General features: G+C 36.2%; 1 protein-coding gene across 4 annotated transcripts in view; it reads left to right on the forward strand.

Annotated features, from left to right (window-relative positions):
- LOC139966332 (synaptotagmin-12-like) overlaps positions 1–20,437 on the forward strand; it is a 58,505-nt gene extending 38,068 nt beyond the window's left edge. For 3 of the 4 annotated variants that reach the window (XM_071969231.1, XM_071969222.1, XM_071969250.1), the window contains 5 exons: positions 8,408–8,661; positions 11,128–11,512; positions 12,582–12,702; positions 14,728–14,861; positions 17,285–20,437. In XM_071969231.1, the coding sequence (XP_071825332.1) occupies positions 8,408–8,661; positions 11,128–11,512; positions 12,582–12,702; positions 14,728–14,861; positions 17,285–17,458 (1,068 nt within the window). In that variant the 3' untranslated portion in view covers positions 17,459–20,437. Of the gene's footprint in view, positions 1–8,407; positions 8,662–11,127; positions 11,513–12,581; positions 12,703–14,727; positions 14,862–17,103; positions 17,260–17,284 lie in introns of those variants that run through there. The other variant, XM_071969240.1, reaches the window with a different exon arrangement.
- The last annotated feature ends 1,163 nt before the right edge of the window (positions 20,438–21,600 follow it).

The following is a 21,600-nucleotide window of genomic DNA, read 5'->3' on the forward strand; positions in this document are numbered from 1 at the left end:
AAATTCGGCAATATGCTGAGAATTTTTCGGGCACCTACTGAAAGAATAATAATTCGCAATGTGTTGTACCAATTTTTTGGTGAAAATTCGGACAATATGCTGAGAATTTTCGGGCACCTACTGAAAGAATAATAATTTGCAGTGTGTTTTTCAATGGTTAAACTTATATTATTATTACCATTATTTTTGTAACGACTTCCCCAATAATTATAACCAATATGGAAGGGTAATAACACGTAGAATGATTGTATGTTATTGGCATGCGATGTAATAACCGATGAATGCCTATATAATATGCACATTAACATGTTGAACGCGCGCGGGGCGCGCGGAAAATTTTGGTTATAATTTTCGGGCAAGTCGTTACAATCCCCCCCCCAATCAAATTAGGCTCCTACGCCTATGTTCAAGATGAGGAAGGGAGAGGTGTGGGGGGGGGGTTGTCAGTCAGATGCTTCATTACTTTGCCACCGTGTGAACAGAAACAACATTTCTAGCTAGACTTTTTGCAGCCCTGAAAGCATCGAGGAAAGCCAGGATTCGATGAGGGATTCGACTTTTTAAATATAATATTTGTATTCGGAAATCAAAAGAGTGATCGGGAATCATAAAGCATTAATCAAAATAGGTTTAACTAAGACTTGTTCGATATAAGCTTTTGAAGGTACTGTTTTTATGAATTTAGTTTTTGAAGTAAGCATTAGTTCTATATCACGTCATCAATAAATTACTTCGGATTTTGTGTTAACCCTAACCAATGACCGGTGTGACAGTGTATAATGCCCCTGTTTATTTTATCCCGGGATAATCTAAACTAACGTAAAACTCCCACAGCATGATAAGCGAATAGAGAAATGTCACCAGTGGAAGTTTCTCCCTAAAAGTGTTAATACTTAAAGGTGTCATAATATATTGTACCTTACCGGTGATCTGCGACCTAAAAATTCACATAGTGGAGTGTGCGTAATCAACGTTTTAGCAGTATCAGTAAATTCTTGAGGAATTTGTTTATTGTACTGTAACAAACTGATAAACAATACAGTGAGCAATGAATCAGCCATAGTATACATTAGAGTTGAATAAGAGGGGCTATTCTACCCTGGTTAATGATCTCCCAGCATGGGGATGTTTTACACTAGTTTACAACATCTCCCGGGAAAAATTATCAGGGGATATTCTACACTGTCACACCGGCTTAAAAACGTTTACCCATCGTGACACGTTGCTTGTAACGCATGCGCAGTTAAGAAGGTTTAGATGATCATTCATATTGCGTAATCACGACAGACTTGAATATAAAAAAAGGAGAAGAAAGGTTTTTAACATTGGATATGAAGTAATGAACTTTTATATTAAGTAATGTAAAAAAAAACGACCAGTTTCCTTTAGTGACTTTTTCCTTTCTTTCTGTGCTCCCTAAATCACTATAATATGCTACTTTAACTCATGGTAAGCCATAAGTGCAACCATTTGCACTATGTAGGTTAAGTATCCTTACGGTCTGAAATCTAATGAATCTGGGATTTCAATTTCCCCCGGAGACCATGAACTCCTCGACTTTCACTCATTGACATCTCTCAACGTAATCATTGCCCGCAGACTCAGTCAACTGTGTTAATAAATGCAGAGCTATTGGGCGTAATTTAATTTTGGTCATCAATTTCACGGCGGATCCATTCTCGTTTAGAAGGAAGATATACTTGAAATATTGGTCGATTTTATTGGCGAAGTCAACACAAGTATACCGTCACGGCACGCTTAACTTAAGAAACTCTCTTGAGTCATATAGGCCAATGTCCATATAGCTATAGTGCTTTGCGTGTAGGCGCATATTTACATCCACGGGCCAAAAAAAAAATCTTACACTTGAAGAGGGCAGTCTTCTTGTAGGAGGGCGCTATAATAGAAGAATTAAGATGGTTGTTCAAAGTGAATGAATTATTAACAATTCCATATAGGCGTCGGAGAGGAGGCCAGGTAATCTATCTTGAGACGATTTTGGTGTACTTGACTTTCTCTAATATAACTTGAGTTTTCTCATATAAACCTCATTTTGAAAATAGGGGGCGCCCCATCTTCTATTATATGATACTTATTTCTACGGGTGTTTCTGTAATGTATATACACAATTAGGGGCCTTTTCGGTATTTTCTTTTATACTCATGTCAACCCTTAAGTGTATTTTTCCCATAATTTATATTCACTTGATATTTTCCGCGCCTTAAACTGAAGTGGCACAGAAGTCGATGCGAATGTTAAGTTGTATGATTTCTTTCTGAACACAAATGTAGAGATCACCTACTATAATGAAGCTAATGGAAATAACCACTTGATGACGGAAAACATTTCCGTCCAAAGTTTTATATTTTATTTCTTTATTTCCTTTTTTTTCTTTTTTAGGAGAATGGGCTACAGCTCAGAACATATGTGAGGATATGTTATATCTGTTGATAGTTTTATTTCACATATACTTAAAGAACTTAACTAGATAACAACGTTTGTCGTGACACCAATACAAAAACCTAATAATATTTAATAAGAACCAAATTTTAATATCATCCTAACTCAACATGCATGTGCAGAGCTGTATATATATGGTTAACATCCCCTCCCAATAGGCGTATGAGACGGGGGCCGGGGGCTGCAGCCCCCAACCACATATTTTTGTGAAATTCCGGGCAATATGCTAAGAATTTTTGGGGCACCTACTGAAAGAAACGTAAATTGTAATGTGTTTTTCAATGGTTAAACTTATATGATTATAATCATTATTATTGTAACGAATTGCCCAAAAAATGATAACTAAAATGGAAGGGAAATAACATGGCATATGAGTGTATGTAATTGGCATGCGATGCATGCCCATATGATATGTACATTAACATGTTGAAATTTTGGTTATATTTTTCGGGCAAGTCGTTACAGCCCCCCCCCCCAAATAAAATCCTCCTCCTACGCCTATGCCCCCCCCCCCCCGAACCCACAGAAAATAGCTTGTAATATATTGATTTACTTAGGGAGATACCGTATTTAAGAGTTTCTTTATTTATTAGAGTGACGACTTGAGCTAAATATCAAACATCACCAAAGGGTCAGTGTAGGATAATTTTAATCGTTTTCCTACGATTACCTTGTTTTGCATTTTAATGGAGATGATATTTACTGATATTTGCAAATGTTCTACCTGAAATATTGGCGTTTCTAACAAGACTTCATAATAGCATTGATGGCAGTAACAAAACAGCTTAGTTTCACCGCAAATATTGGGGGGGGGGGGGGGTTAGTAAGTCATTTCACTCCCTGATTTGGCTAACTCTCTGACATACCCTTTCAACAACCAGGATGCCAGCAAAACTGAATAAGCCCTTTCTTACTATTTAGGTCAAGTTGCTTATCATCATTTTTCGTTCTACGCATAAACGATACAAATGATGCTGCTCCTTTAAAGTTTAAATTTGTGTACATTTTGTCTCCGGTTTTGCAAAAACGTGTTGCAAACACGACTGACCCATCTGCGTTAATTGAATTCTTAAGTAATGCAAGTCGTAAGGAACAGAAAACTAATTTGTATCTGTCCAAAAGAATGACGATAAGTTTTGTTCCTGATTGAGATCAATTCTCATTTCAATCTTTGACAACACAATAAATGTACTTACGAACCCATGATAAGGAGGGCAATTCTTTTCTTTGCACTTATTTTTTCTTTTTTTTCGCTCGGCAATTGGCCTAACGAAAATCGAATGTCTTGTTTGCTTCCAAAACACATATCTTGGAGGTATACTTAGCCATTCTCTTCCTCAAGAGTATAAAATCGATTTCCATGACGAGATTCACCGAGATTGACGGTTATATAGCTGATCATTGTACACGGATCACCCAGAAGTGGGGTAATATATATATATATATATATATATATATATATATATATATATATATAACAAGGAAGGATCAGGACTGCAAGAAGAGTGCTCTATGCTATAAAAGCAGAGCCTAAACATATAAGTAAACATATAAGTAAATGCCTTGGTAAGTACTTACCAAGGCATTTACTTATATATATATATATATATATATATATATATATATATATATATATATATATATATATATATATATATATATATATTTATATATATATATATATATTGATATATATTGATATATATATTGATATATATATATATATATATATGAATGTATGTATGTGTATGTATATATATATATATTGATATATTGATATATATATATATATATATATTTATATATATATATACATATATATATATATACATATACATATATATATGTATATATACATATATATATATATATATATATATATATATAAATACAGAACTTGACGGATGGTATTATATTGCTTAACGTCCAATGTGTATAGACATATATAGCACTTAAATAGATTACCAGCTACTGGTTCGGTTGTCATATACATAGCTGGGGGGAAAAGCTTAGCAGGTGAACAAATGCGGTGTGCGTCTCTGACGTAATACAAGGGACCTGTCATGATTTTAGCACGGTTCGCTGGTAATGCATGGTTAGTCTTAGATAGTCACGGCCGTAATAACATGGATACCTCCCCCCCCCCTCCCCCTCCCAACCAACCAACCTTTTCTAATCAAGGCAACGAACCAAACACAGATAGGTAACCGGCTGGGAAAGGCCAATGTATTTAACACTAACTTATGATAAACTAGCCAATTTCATAAACATAACGCCTAAGACCTTTATAAACGAATAACTTGATGTCAAACTGAATCGTTTCTTCACAAAAGTGAAAATGTTAAAGAAAAAAATACGTTTTTCGCTTTTAGATTAATTATTGCAAGTAAGTTTTATGTAATTTCCTTGGTTTCAATATTTAATTTTCTTTCTCTCCTCTCTGTTTTTTTTTTGAGGGGGGGGTTGTAACAATTATTACTATTTTTTTCGTCTCTTTGAAGATTTTTTTTTATATTTGCTAGACGTATGAATCTACACGCGACAAGCTACATTCGATGAAATAAAAATCATCTTCATCAAAGACATGTTTCCTTAGCAACGACATTCCTCTTTGAAAACAGCAAAACAAGAGAAATCCACAATTTTCCCCAGACAATATTTTTTAATTATTACGTGTGTTTGATTCCGTTAACACCTCGCATATATAAAACGAGGTTGCTATCTTCAGAAGAGGAAAATATAAATTTGCACATAATTGCTCCATTCCTTGATACAAAAAAAAGAAATTTTAATATTAATTACAATATAACACCCTCGCATGCGTTTTACCTTCCCCTTTGTTATGTGGAAATACATGAATGCCTGTACTTGAGTGCTAATGTTGGTTTGTAAATGAAGAAATTTGGAATTATGTAGAAAGATATAAGGAAGGCCGTTAGTCAGCAATAAGACAAGGATATACGCAGTCATTATCTCACACTAGTTTTTAATATGTTATAGTGTAATATTTTAATTGTCTCACAACACGTCACGCTTAGAGAATAAAGCGAAGCCATTAGGGATTGTTATGTGTCTGGGGCAACGTTTAATGCTTAAATGTCGCTAAAACATGACTTGTTTGCATTTTCCACAGCATGCTCACGTTGTTAGCATAGATACACATGCAGCCGCAGTAGGCTTTTATCCACGACGTCTAGTGACTGGGCAACGTTATTTCTTTAATCAAAATGCAATCAACAACTCTTCTTTGTCTTTGCGGGGTGGGGGGGGGGCGGACCGTGCATGGGTAGATGGTTTATGTCTTATGTGGGAATGAAATTCAAAAACAGATCAACTTTGGCTATTTTTAATTGACCCAACAGTACGACTGTGCTTCTATTTGCCATGCGCGTATGTTTGTTTGCTGTTGTTGTTTATTTTATTTTTGTTTTGCTGCCTCGAAGATTTGAACGTCAAATATTTGGCAATGTGTCTTGGGTATTCTCAATCTCAAAAGCGTCCCAAACAGTATAGGTTTACCCATAGAACTATTTAAGTTGCTTATAAGATTAGGGGCAACTTTGGCCTTTTGGTTAATTAACTATAGAGGTATATGAGTAGATCTCAGTACTTCACAACACTCGTATCGATGGCAACTCCTTTTATAATCATTTAACTCAGTGGTGAATTTATAAGAAGGGGGGCCTACGGTGGTCATGGATCATTATCCTGAATTATACTGATCCGTGTGCAGGCGCGGATCAATGGGGTGTGGGTACAACCCCCCCCCCTCCACCGTTTCTACCACACCCCCACCCCCACCAAAAAAAGTAACCTTGCGTGTGGGCTTAAGTTAAAATATAATTTATATTCTAAATATGCCTTAAAAAGCATTTGTTTGGCTGGAGTACCCTCACTCTCCCCCCTCCCCAACCCCACCCACATAATCGAAGTCGTCTTCAACGACCCTGGTGCCACACCCCTCCTTATTAAAATCCTTAATTCGCCCATTGTTGATTCCTTAAGGGATGTAAGGAAAAAATAGGATACGTTGTAATATTTGTGTTTATGAACAAGAACACTTGGCAACCCTGCTTTTGCCTCGTCTGCTGATGAAACTGCAGGAACCTAACGGCGTTCCATACTGCAGATCCCAATCATCGTGTTTTTTTACAACATTCTGTATTTAGCGAAGACATCAATTATAACGCGTCATCATAGACTCGGGGGAATTTGACGAGTTATGTATTGTAATCATTGTTAATCACAAAGACAGAATGGCTATAACCAAGCCAAAAAAGGGGGATATAATCTTTCCCTTTTACGAAAGCTGACAATGAAAAAAAGAAGAAATACGACGAAAGAAATCGGAAGGGAAGAAAGGAATAAATTAGAAAATGAAACAAAGACAAAACTGTGAAGTTCAGAGCCGTCATATAAGTGTATGTCAGATGTTAGTTTTAAAACAAAAATAATAACTGGTTATAGGCTAAAAATCCATTGCATTGATGGTAGCAACATGCATGGATATATTTGTTATGTGTGTGACTTGTACTTTACCGCAATCAACAGACATGCTAACCGGGGTAAGTTTGGACTGACTCCTTGAAATTACATCGCACATGGGGGCCGGGGTGGTGGCGGAGGTATTTAGTGATTGTTAGAGTTGTAATTTAAAATTCACTAATACATAAAAGCTGTATTGGACTTGCAGTTATATTAAATAACTATAAGAATTAGAATACTATTAGCAAATGTGTGTACGACAAGACGGAGACCTATATCTCCCTTTAAGTTTATTCACATTTATATATTATCACAATATCATGAACAGGAAACTGACTGAGAAATTTTAGCAACACATTTGAAGTAGAAAGAAAAACTTTTTTGTGGCTACCAAGACATTTCAAGCATTGATCACTTGTGAGTCCTGTTTTTATATCGTTCATATATACTGAAACTTGGAGATGAAGATACGGGATAGAATGAGACAAAAGTCAAGGATAAATATTTTCATATAGGAGGCTAGGGGGATGAGGACAAAAGACAATAAATAAAAGAAAAAATTAATTCATCGCTTATTGTGTCGTGTATTCCACTTGACTTTAAAAAAAAAAAAATTGTGACTAACTATAATGTGATCTTGAACATGACTATTGGTCTGTGATCATTTTCAAAAGTAAAAGAATTCATGTACTTAATAACCCATGAACAATGCAAAAGTATGCGTACAGTTATGTAGCTCCCATGTATACATTAACACGTGCATCACCAATCCTGCAGAAAAGTCTGCAGACATCCATCAATATTACTTTACATAACGTGTGTTGAATATCAAAGAAATGTATCTTCGTCCGCACGAGAGCAACATCTCTTGCACCCGAAAAACCCCTTTTTACTGCTTGTTTATTTTTCCCGTTAAAGAAAAAAAGGTTTTACCTATATATACTACAAAGGAAATATTACCTATATTTATTATACTCTCTCTATATAACAAAATATATCACTTCATTGGTTTTTTCTTTGTACTCATTACTTATCGTTCGCCTGGCGTATTGGTTGGTGTATCCCGTAAAGTGTACATAAATTACGATATATATATATATATATATATATATATATATATATATATATATATATATATATATATATATATATATAAATAAATATATATATATATATATATATATATATATATATATATATATATATATATATATATATATATATATATATATATATAGTCTCATCTAGGTCGTTCTAATCAAGCTGCATAAATATTAACCGTCTCTCGGCAAGTTCACCTGCAGTTTCCTCTTTAATCAAAACAGGATAGCAAAAAAAAATGAGAAAGGGGAATACAGAGAAAACTTATTGGCTTTCTACATCCGGAGACTATATTTCTGATATTAAAAAAAAAAGACGTGCAGATTATTTTTGGATTCATTTTCACCCCCTTCTTTTCCAGATTAATCATTCTCCCGATGAGTTTTCGATGAGTGAATCCGGTCAGTTTATACAATATGAAAACCTTTTCGCGAAAGCGGAAAAGGCAATTTCTGCCGCCGCCAAAGAATCAAGACGGAACCACGACGGGATGTATATCAACGAGGATCACTCGGAGTATGACGTCACTTCGAAGAAACTCGTCCGGTGTTACAGCAGCGAATCTCTCAACTCGGTCAATTCCGAATCTTCTGTGATCGAAGATACGTTGGAAAGGTATTTATTATATTATAAGGTCTTAACTTTATACGTACCAAAAGCAAAATTCTTCCATTGCCCAATTTGCCCTTATACACATCAAATAGTGTCACTCTCCGAGACTTCGAGAAAAATAAGACAGATATTGTCCTTGCCCTCGATTCAGGGCACTTGAAAGTTTCCCAAACCACGGGCCTGTGAAATTTGGAGCTGAAAGAGGCTGGGAGAATTTTCACAGAGTACTTTCTCAGCCTGATGACTAATCTCGTTGAGTAAAATCTCTAAATTTACCAACGACATTTTTATATACAATGCCTTAAATCACCCTCAGTTCACTCTTGATACACGTTCTTTATAGTTTCCAATGTATACGAGGGGTGCATGTAAATATCTATGACACTGTATCTGCGAACATGCCCAAAATAATTGTCAGCCCGTTAGGTTTTTTCCAGGCGTTTGTCACTTTGAGACGGAATCGAATTACTCGTATCAAGTTATTGTACCCTGTGGTACATACCAGTGGCGTGCGCAGTGGAGTGGTGTGGCAGGGTGGGAGCGGGGTGGGGTGGCTCAGCCCCAACCCACCTCCATCTTCAGTCTGAGGAAAGTAGTTCAGTCGGGAATTTTATACATTCAGTCGGAGAAGAATGAGACATAGCCACTCCTACTAGTAACTCCTCATCCCTTTCCCGTATCACACAAAAATTCAATACAACCTCAGCATTTTTAACCTTTAATGAAAGACCTAATTTTATATCTCAGAATGTACCAAACTGACGTCTAAATTTGTCCTTGATCTGCCGTTCGCACTTCCATTTATTTCGTTTACTATTTCCTGTACTATTTTTTCCTTTACTAAATTAGTCGGGTGGAATTTAGAATTTGTCCCTTGTTCCCCCTCTCCCTCCACCCCACCCCCCTTGGAATCCTGTGAACGTCACTGGTACACACTCTACTGTACGTTTTCGGTACGCTTTAAGCGTATGAAACGCCATACGACCCCCGCTTGAAAACACTCAAACGGATTATTAATTTCTCTCGGATAAAGGAACTGTTTATACTGTCAGTTTGGGTGCCTTGAAGCATGATATTGGAGGACAGTATAGAGTGGTATTAGCATTATGAATATTGTCCCAACTAGTATACATGCATGCCAGTGTAACATATTTATAATGTAGATTGATATGTGACACATATAAACATACATTTATGTATTGTTTGAAATAAATGAGATTTTTCTTGATAGTATTTAAAAAAAATTTAAACGAATTGATCAACTTTGAAGCATCAAATATTTGGTCAGTTTTTTTGGCGTTTAGGCTATGCAGAAAGTTTATGGGTTTTCTAATGGAACCACATATATGTATTACATTTATGTTGACAAAAAGATAACATAATAACTTTTCGTTTCAGTTTTGGCTTTGAAGTATAGCAGAGGTTCTATAGCCAACTAGTAGCCTAAAATTCCTCCACATATATGCCTTTTGATTGATTGATTTTGTATGGGCTGAATTTAGTACAAAATGTCGTAAAATAAATTTTGCAAAGTGAATTTCACTTGACACAACACAAGATGACAATGTAGTGCTTAAACTGGTCATTGCAACTTTATCATCTTAATTTGCCAGTCTCTTTAATAACACTGATACAACGGTACATTACAAAGCCCACTATTAAGTTACCGTAAAAGAACCACCGATGGATTTTAATCAGTTTGGGCACTCCGAGCCCCCCCCCCCACCCACCCACACCCCCATCCTTATTTCTTTTTTCTTTCTCTTGCTCGCTTAATTGGTGAACGCTACTTTAATATTCCTTGTCAGGTGTGAATATTGCCTAAAAGATGTTGCAGAGGGCTCTTTGGTAAGGTCAAGTATGCAAGGTTTAACACGTAAAGTCGTTAAGTGAAGGTGTCACCCTGACGTACTGTGGGAATATAACGCTTCTGTTTATACACGTTTCGTCAACGCCGTAATAAGCTCGTTGTGACAGGATTCTCTTACAGGGCGCGTATGTAAAGATATCTCCTTCCGGGTATATATGCGTTAAGCTTCATGAATAAATTCACGACAGATCAAGATACACACTAGGTGCAATGGACGAAGAAACTCTAGCCGCAAACAAAGTAGCCTGGAATCACAGCCAAATCCGTCGCCTAAATGTATAGGATCGCCACTTATAATGACACCTCTTGATACGGTTACATGCTATACATAATAAATAAATATATATATATATATATATATATATATATATATATATATATACATAGGGCCTATATATATATATATATATATAGGGCCTATATATATATATAGGGCCTATATATATATTTATATATAGGGCCTATATATACATGGCCTATATATACATGGCCTATATATATATATATATATATTAATAAGCTGTGAAATATGTATTTGGTTTTATTTCATTAGTATTTGATAAAGTTTTTGATCTCGATTTTTCCTTTGTCTTCATCAGCCTTGGACAGGTCGAAGTGACGTTAGAATATGTACAATCACATTCCAGACTGCACGTGACCGTAGTCCAAGCACGTGACTTGCGAAGTGCCTGGAACCACGATTCCCCCACAGACTCTTTTGTACAGGTTTATGTCTTACCTGATAAAGAGGTCAAAGGTCAAACAAAAGTATACCGCCGAAGTGCCAATCCAGTATACAATGAACGATTAACTATGATTGTTAGAAAGGACGCCCTCTGTCACAGGACTGTGCGGGTTGAAGTTTGCGGGTTGGATAGGTATCAACAACACGGGGACATTGGAATTGGGGAACTTAAACTTGGTGCCGTAGAATGGTTTCCTGGACCATTTAGTACTTGGATAGACCTCATACCAAAAGGAGAAGTAAGTGAGAGAAAAAACAAGTCTGAAACGGTTTACTAAATTGACCGCAGGGGAATTTGGCCTGAAATGTACAGATACATTCTGTGAGGTTATATTGTAGCCCGTTGACGGTTATAACGAATGATGTACCCCTCTGGTGATGTATATACTGATGGTGGTAGGCCTATGATCCACTCATGCCGTGTAGTCTATACATGGTAAAACCCACTGATTGCGTTACTGGTGATGTAAACTAATAATGGTATTCCCCTTCAATAGAGTGTCCTACTGATGATGTGTACAGCTCATACATAGCGTTCGATTTTAAGGAGAGTTTTTCGTTTAGGAACACTAACGCATTTCGTCCACTCTTCACCTCCTCCCGCACCCTTCAGCCCACCTCTCACTCTTCACCCCATCCCTCACCCTTCACCCCATCCCTCCCCTTGTGGCTTGGAGTTTTTATGAAAATTCAAGAGTTAAATATTCCCCTTTCTTTTGGTTATTTCATGTTTTATTAATAACCTGTTGACCCATAAAACAACTAAAACGTACCCACACTGTTCGCATCTTTTTGTTTCAATACGCATTATTCTGGCTTTGAAAGCATTCTGGCCGGTCGCAGGACGCTTGTACGCATTTGAAACACTTAGATTCATTCCATGGATAAGACTCTCTGTCAGTCTCCCCCCCCCCCCCTCCTTACTCTTCGAGAAGCAAATCGACATGCCTGGTCCAACTTGAGGTCACCAACTTGAGGTTAGCCATCTCATAAAAATAAAAAACATTCATGGAGTACACTCAATATGTAAACAAGAGTGAGATGAGAGCCTCTTGCCAATCATGCTCTTACAAATAGACTTAAAATACTAACTTGAATCTTAATTCAGAAACATCTATTGTCCACTCACGCCCCCCCCCCCCGTCCCCTGCCATTTCCCTCGAAATTCTGCCCTATGCTTTTTTAATAGTCAAAGGGTAACCCGTATATATGCTAAATGTTTTTATTTATTTTTTATTATTTTTTATTTTTTATTATTATTATATTTATGATTTTTATGATTTATTTTTTGTTCATCTTCCCATCCAGAAATCTGATTCCCTTGGGGACATATTATTTTCTTTGAGTTATTTACCAACTGCAGAGAGGTTGACAATGGTCGTAGTCAAAGCGAGAGGACTGAAGTGGAAAGGAGGAAAAAAGAGTGGCGGTAGGTATGAAAGAAAAGTATGACGTAAGATCGATAACCTTTGAAAATAAAACCATATATGAAATATAATCCACCCCCCCCCCCCTCTCTCCACCTCTCTCTCTCTCTTTCTTTCTCTCTTCATCCACCGCCCTTATAATGTATTTAGTTCTTCATCTTATACGAGTAAACACACAATTTACCCGTACATTCGTTTTTAGAAGTAAGGCATTGACTCATCAGTTCGTGGAATGACGTAAGACATCTGTCCTAAACAGGCTTCCGTAGAATAGTGGACCGTATCAGACTTTCTGTCGGATTTTCTTTACGATTGCGTATATAAGTGGAATGGTGCATATTTATTTACTTCATAAGATTAACTTTATCAAATCTGTCCTAAACACTTTTTTATGTTATGAGACGACTAGCAACCCCTTTAAACGACCAGTCTAGAGGGGGAGGGGGGTGTATTTTGCCAGTTAAGGTTCTGAATTAACCACATGTTTAGTTCAAACTCACCTTTTTGATACAAAACATTACGTCCACATCAAATATTGGTCTCTCAAAAATTTAGATAGGCATTGAATATTCATTAGAATGTTCAGAACATGTTTTCTTGATCGATCTTAAAGGTAGTCAGTATAGGCCCCAAATTATAGAACTCTATAAGTGCTAGAATGTTTAATAAAATACTTTCCTGGAGGTCTTTATTCTCCAAATTGTTCTCAGACAAAATGACTGAATGTCCCAGTGAGGAAAGTTTCCTCGTAGGATGTATTAAGAACAGTTTAAGAATTTTGACCAAAGGTGACCATATTTGAATATCTAGCATATTTGGGTCCAATACAGCATACCTTTAAATTTTCGCTTGGACCATCCTTCGCATGAGGTGGAATGTATTAACGTATTTTGCTATTATTAGCGACACTAAGCACCCGACTGTAAGCATCTCCGATAGAGTCCCTTTAAGTGAGTCGATATACGATGGACATTTTTCATATAATAAAGTGACTCGGTGTACATTAAAAGCAGATTTTTAAGTTCAAAATTCATCAAAAAATTGTCTCTGTTCTGTGTAATGATTAGTTTCATTATATGACAGAAATAATATAAACAACAGTACTAATAGCGCAAGCCACATTTCGATATCATTTTATTATTAGTCCTAAACCAAATTACCCTTTGGAACACCGACGGCTCATTCGTCAAAACGGATGAACTGTCAAGTTAAGCACATGCAACATTACGTCAGATCTTGTGAAGCAGCAAAGCAAGTCCATTAAAAAACCTAAAAAAGTGGCGTTTTCTAATGTCAAATATCATGTGTTTACGACGCTTCACAATTTTTTTAAGGACAGATGCTGTTCAATGTAAGGCCTTTCCTCTCCTTTACCATTTTGCTTATAGAATGAAGCTGGGAGAATATTTACGAAATCATATAAGAAATTTATAAGACAATGCGAACTAGCATCACTAAAGAATGTTATACATATACCAACAGAAGGTAAGATACGGCATGGCAGAAATATGACATAGAAGTCATTTTATGGTTTCTTCCTGTCTGCTGGACTATAAAATGTGGTTCTTTTATGTGTGGATTATGTATTCAAAATAAAATAAACTGTTAGCAAACTGCTTATACAAAGTCTGTGTAAGAGAATGTGTAAAAGTAAGCTGGCCTGACATTTCGATCCTAGCAGGATCTTCTTCAGAGGCTAAATGACAAATAACGTAAAGTAACAGAAGGGACAAAAACACGCACAGAATACAGACAGGTTATTATGAGCACTAAGTGATAGATGTAAGGGTATTCTTCCTCTCCCCCTTATGGTTTCTTTCATACTCCTCTCCATAATCGTCTGGATTATGTATTGTCAGATCTGAAGAGGCACCAGAAAACTATGGCACGCCCTTTGTAATACTGTGAAACAGGTATATATAATGCTGTGAAATGACAAAATGAGTGCGGGAGAAAATGCTTTGAAACTATATAATATTGATATGTACTCATTTATTAATATATATAGTGTTACATCAATCTCACAGATCCTTACGTGAAAGTTTATCTAATGATTGATGGAAAGAAAATCAACAAGAAGAAAACATCGGTAAAGAAAGGAGATGAATGTCCAATATACAATGAAGCCATGATCTTCTCTGTTCCTTCCAACCTTCTAGAGGTAAGACAATGCTCAACCTCGCTACACCCACCCCACCAAGACCCCCACCTCCACCCATCCTTCCTCTTTATACAGATATTGGCATATATTGCACTTTTGTCTGTTATTATTGTTCATTACTATCTGAAGGATCTAACCAAAGTTTTTTCCTTCATTTTATATATATATATATATATATATATATATATATATATATATATATATATATATATATATATATATATATAGATATATATATATATATATATATATATATATATATATATATAGATATATATAGTTTTTTCACTGTTCTTGATTTTCCAACTCATTACGATTTTCATTTATATATATTCATTTGCCTTTGTCGTTTACCTCCATTGCATTAACATATATATATATATATATATATATATATATAGCCTATATATATAGCCTATATATATATATTTATATATATATATATCTATATATCTATTTATATAGATATATATATATATAAATATATATATATAGCCTATGTATATAGCCTATATATATACATATATATAGCCTATATATAGCCTATATATATATATTTATATATATATATATTTATATATATAGCCTCTATATATATATATATATATAGCATATATATATAGCCTATATATATTTATTTATATTTATATATATATTTATATATATAGCCATAGCCTATATATATATATATATATATATATGTATAATTTTCCTCGTGGTTATAACGGAGTGCAGGAGACCATAAACACCATCCGTACTAGATTTTCTCTCTAATATTCCATATTCTTAGATAATTTGGCAATTAAGTCTCCACTTGATTGAAATTAAATATTTATTACTATGGTTGCCTTCAGATTATTAGGTATTTCATCGATTATTTTGCTTGAAACCTCTCACCCGTGTGTCAAATTATGATTTCGATCGAAGGCAGACTGTAAATTTTTCTCTTTTTTCTGTTCTTTTAATAATACGCTCAAGCTACCGCTGTAGGCTCGAATGTAAACGAAATCAAGGTTCTATGAAATAAACATGAGTTGTTTTCAAATTCAAAGCTGTCCAAACTGGAGTATAAAATTCGAAAACGTGGATATAGTGAAATGCTTTATAAATGTTGAATATAGTGACGTGAATGGCTTAGTGGAAATGTGCGTGGAAAGCTTATATGTCAATCCCTCATTGATAACAACCTATTGAACGTCTGATCATGAAATTGGGTGCAATTTCTTGTAAGCAATGTTCATACTGCTTTTATTCATACAAATTTAAACTACCCTTCGTGGTTTTCTATTGGTAGACTTTGCGAATGAATACGTATATATATATATATATATATATATATATATATATATATATATATATATATATATATATATATATATATATATATATAGAGGAAGTTGGGTTCATGTGAGGGTCTAGTCAACCACCCATCCTCTCCGCTCCGCCCTTGTACCCCGGTACGAAATGTAACAGAAAATAGATTTTCCCATCCCCCCCCCGCCCCACATCCCCAACCCGCCTGTTCCCTATTGCTTCCGACATATAGTGAAGGTGGTTACGGTACAATTTGTTCAATTATGACAGCTTTAGATTTCACGATTTTTCATAAAATGTTCAAGGATAATTTTCATGTCTTCTTATACCGATTGTATATATGAAGCCCTTTGCGCATGACGGAACCATAAGAAGAACAGGAGTGCAAGTGAGCATTTTAGTCAGAAACTTCCCTGCACTTCCACTTCTTACCCATCTAATATTTAAAACGATCCCATACCTGTGGGATAAAATAATTACTAGTTTCACCATGCTATTGTGTTACATTTGAAGGTGTTCAACAGAAATCAAGTTTGACGGTGAAGGTTCAGTGTATGCATGGAATTCAATATGGGTGTGTATTGTTCGGGGTAAAAGGAAGAGCTGGGCGTAGAACCAGAGTTTGTGGTAAAAAAAAACGAGATACCATCTTCTTCAACCCCCAACCCCAACCCCAACCCCCACCCCACCCCCTTCCACCCACCCACCTCCTCCATACACTACCACTGCGTGATGTCTCAATTGTTTGTTATCACTGCAGTGTGTGCCGCGTCAGAGTTACCATAACGACCATATTCCTTCCAAACATATGAGTCGTACACCGGTATACCGTATATAACCGGTATACCGTTAGGATATTGTTCTATATATGGTTTTCTGTACAGTAACATCCGTACCGTATCTTAAATGCATTCTTTCTTACATACAGACTAATATTACGGTTCGGTCTACGGTAGCTGAATATATTCTTTCCAAAAATATGAGTCGTACACCGGTATACCGTATACCCGGTATACCGTTAGGATATTGCTCCGTACATGATTCTGTACAGTAACATCCGTACCGTATCTTAAAGGCTAATCTTATTTTTCTTCTTTGTTTACATACAGACTAATATTACGGTTCGGTGTACGGTAGCTGAATATACCTCTGGGGGAAAGGATCCACATATCGGCCATGTCTTAGTTGGCCCTAACTCGAAAGGTACAGGACTGACTCACTGGAACCAAATGAGAACGACATTACGGAAACCGATCGCAATGTGGCATGCTTTGAGACTTTAAACTGTATTTTAATCTTTGGCCATAAATATATAATTATGTTCAAATAAACGAAAAGTACATACCGGTATACGATAGGGAAAACAAATTCCAACGGACTTTATTCCCTAGACATAATGTAATACCGTACAACTCATGCGTTTGTACGAGAAACATCTTTAAGAACATTTTTCTACGTAAAAGAATTGGAAGAACCACCCTACACATCAGAGGAAAGTCTTGATCGGCATATTATATCGGTTTTTCCTTCTCATACGGAGCTTTATCCTGAGCTCGACCCCTATTTCTGCCGCCTCCAACCCCCCCCCCCCACTCTCTCACCCCTCTCACCGACCCGACCTGACAAGAGGTGGCGGAAGAGGCCTCAAACTGTTGTGGTAAAAGCTTCGAACGCCAGTGTGACGCTCAGTGACATTATATGCTTTATGCATGGCAAGAAGTTTAGACGACCCGACAGAATTAACCCTCTTTGTATTCTGTACCGCAAATTCTAGTATTTTCATATTTTTTTTTAACAAACAACCCTTTTTAATTACATTTTGTGTTTTATAAATTAAGCACAAAAAAGGCTCTTTTTTCATTACAAACATGTACTTTTTATTAATAAAAAGTTGCACTTCTAGTTTATGAAAAGGGTCCCTTCTGACGCATGTCACAAAATCGGACACTAGTCCAATGTCCCAGGTTCCGTCACCCCCACCCCCCCCCCCTCCCCATTTACTCGACTCCTCCTTCATGACGATCTAAAGTAACTTCAATCAACCATTGCCGAGCGTCAACTAAAGCAGTTTTTCCGTTAACTTTTAGTTTCTTTCAGAAAGTTTGATTAAATTTAGATACAAATTCGAAACTGAAAAATCTCACAGCAGAAGCTTAATACGGGAGTCAATACCTACAGAAAACGAAGTAAAAAATTTCAATTTGTTTGCGTTTCAAAAAGCATTTAATTTAGTATAGTAATATGAAAAAAATCTATGGTGAGTGATTTGTTTTTCAAACCAAGCTCACTTGGTAAAAAAAAAAAAAAAACATATATAGGGAGAGTGTCCGATATGAAAGCTCAAGAATGGTTTGATACAATTCCAATGATACTTTGAGTTATACTCGGTAGGTTTGGCAAAATTGTGATTTGAAAATCCAATTTCTACAAGGTGTGATGGATGTTCAAGAATCATATCTATATTTGTCCGTGAATTTAAGCTAAGCTAAGATCTATCTGTATTTTCGTTTCCATGAGATGCTCACGGTTTTGTTTAGTGGTGAAAAATGTCGTCTGCGCAATATCATGATGATGATAAATATGGAACGCCTAACGGCCATGTATATGATGATGTTGTATCTAATATCGTGACCTTTTCTCGAAATGACTACACCTTAGTGTACGTATAAAAGTGATTAATTATATTTGCTGGTTGTAGGTCTATACCAGAACATGCCCTGTTGTTATTTGTAACATATTGATTGTGTTTTCCGTAACGTGTTTATATGCATACTGACACTATAAAAAGAATACCACCCCCCCCCCCCATGAATGCCGATAGGATCAAACCAAAATTAAAACGTTTCTCAGATTTATGAAAAGTGTTGATTTAGTTTTTATCTCATTGGTGATATTGAATTGTAACAACATGATATTTTAATTTCTGATGTACTGATTTTGAAGCATAATGTATTGATGTTAATCTTAGCATACTGATATCAAAATTGTTTGCTAACATGCTGATACTTTCCTGACAAATTCATGAATTTCGTGACATTGTATAAAGAGATGAGGGCTTTCGGTATCTCGGAGACAAGCGAAGGGGGGGGGGGGGCTGCCACTGTCACGTGTGATCTCGATCTTAATCAGAAGTTGATTGACTAATTCAGAAACAATGGAATTAAGAGTTCGACTTCAGAGGTTGCAAATAAAAACAAACAAAAATTGCATTTGACTTTTGACACACAAACCTTTCTGTAGTGCATTAAAACGTCAAGAACCCGCTAAATGAGGAACAAGGCCAATTGGTTGGGGGACTCGTGTAGATCTCTAAGGTAGATTGAGTATCGCAACAACTATAGTTGGTAAAATATTAAAATGCATGACTTGTGTAGAATTTTACAAAGCCGGGCGGTTTGTCCTCATCGACCGAACCGCTTCGAAAATTCCCTTATTGCTGTGATACTTCTTTCCTAAAGATAGGGTGTGGGTATGAGGCCAAAAACGATTTGATCCACTCCAATCTGAGTCCACTTACATCGAGACTGGAACATCGACAAAAAGAACAGCTAGTTGGTACTTTTTTTCAGAAAATGTCACCCAAGATAGAGCTGCCTCGACTTAACTGATTCATTCTCAACCCTTTAGTAGCCCCCCCCCCCGCCCTCCCCTTACATCGAGACTGTGACCGTTTGATCATGACGTGCATAAAGGGTCTCTTGAAAAGGGAACTACACATGATATAGTGTAATTGGTTGTGATGTAAAATGGTATAGTCCAGCTATGACGTCACAAACAGAGATTGTATATTTATCCAAAAAGAATCTTTGATACTCAAGAAAGGGATTCTTCAATATTTGTCTTCAATTCTGCACGTATTCACAACATTTAATGATATGAAAAGAAAGAGATCATTCTTAATATATAACATAAAAAATTTAATATAGAGTTATAAAACAGTTCTAATGAAGATTACCAAAAATAAAATTAAACTATCTGTCACTTTTTTGTTTTCATAAAATTATAATCCAGTTTATTTTTAGAATTACACTTTTATAACGCGTAAGATTGAAATTGCCTATAATGCCGTTTTACATGCTTGCCTGTAATATTTACAAAAAAATATGATATTTTGTACGAACATATAGTACAAATGGAATGTTTATTTTAATTGTTGTACATGAAAAATATTATTTGATAAAAATAACTTGAAGAAAATGAACTGCTTCTCATATGATCATAAACGCGTTATGCATATTTTAGGGGTTTTCTTCTTGCTTTTTCCAATAGGCTATGCATGATTTTAGGGATTAAAATCACATAAATAAAGCTGGACAAACAAAAGCTTATCCATATATAAATATTTGCTCTGTATGTTGTCATTTTTGCGTCATAAGAGTAAGGTCTGAGGAAATAGAGCCCTTGGGGACACGTGCAAAGGGGGGGGGGGTAGGGCGGAGATGGACGCGTACAGGCTTCCAAGACGGACGATAATTAATTTGCCCTCTTTTTGCTGTTTTGCACTCTCCATACTTCCAACATATTATCTTAATGAGGATACACTATTCATTATCCCATATTTTCCAGGTCGCACCAACCTACCCAAATTGACCACGAACTCCCGAGGCTGTGGTTCCTACTCATGGAGCGGGCATACAAGATTATTGTACGATTTCCTATCTATTTACTTTTCCCTACTAATAATTTTATACATTGGGAAAGAAATATGTGTTTGTCAGTGTGAGATATAACACTCCACCCCCCCCCCCCCCGTCGTTGGATTCCTGGAAGCCTATAACCTGAGTAAATATTCTACATCTACACACCCGAACACAGACGTACAAGCAATGATGAAAACTCATGTGTCATGTACGTGTTCATCCATCCCAACCCCCTCCTCTACCCTATCATTTCCGACCACCTGTCTAAATACAAGCATATCAGACAACGCCGGTGCCTTTCAATCATAAGGTCCCGAGTTCGAGTCACTCCAAGATTCATGTATGTCGTCCAGGTACAGAGTTGTTGACAATTGACAATTCATAATCATGGACGTTAAATATGAATCTAAGAGACTGACTTCGGTCAGCTTGCGGCTTTGATAAGCCAATGATGGCTTCTTCCAGGCGCGTAGCCAGGAATTTGCCAAGGGAGGGGCGAAAATGTAGGCAAACTATCTAAGCGTAGCGCCACCATAATTGGCGCGAAGCGTACAAGAAAATTTTGGCTGAAAATGCCTCCCAGATCGCTGGAAATGGCACTTCCCAGGCCTTGTAAGTTGCATCTTAGCATTTTCTCTTTTGAAATTACTAGCGATATCATAAACACATTAAAAAATTTTTTTTTAAATATGCTCAAGGGAGGCGGCTGCCCCCTTCGCCCCCCCCCCCTTGGCTACGCGCCTGGCTTCTTCGCGAGGATCTAATATACATACATATATAATATC

This window comes from Apostichopus japonicus, chromosome 1 (assembly GCF_037975245.1).
Source record: "Apostichopus japonicus isolate 1M-3 chromosome 1, ASM3797524v1, whole genome shotgun sequence".
Taxonomy (NCBI): Eukaryota; Metazoa; Echinodermata; class Holothuroidea; order Aspidochirotida; family Stichopodidae; genus Apostichopus; species Apostichopus japonicus.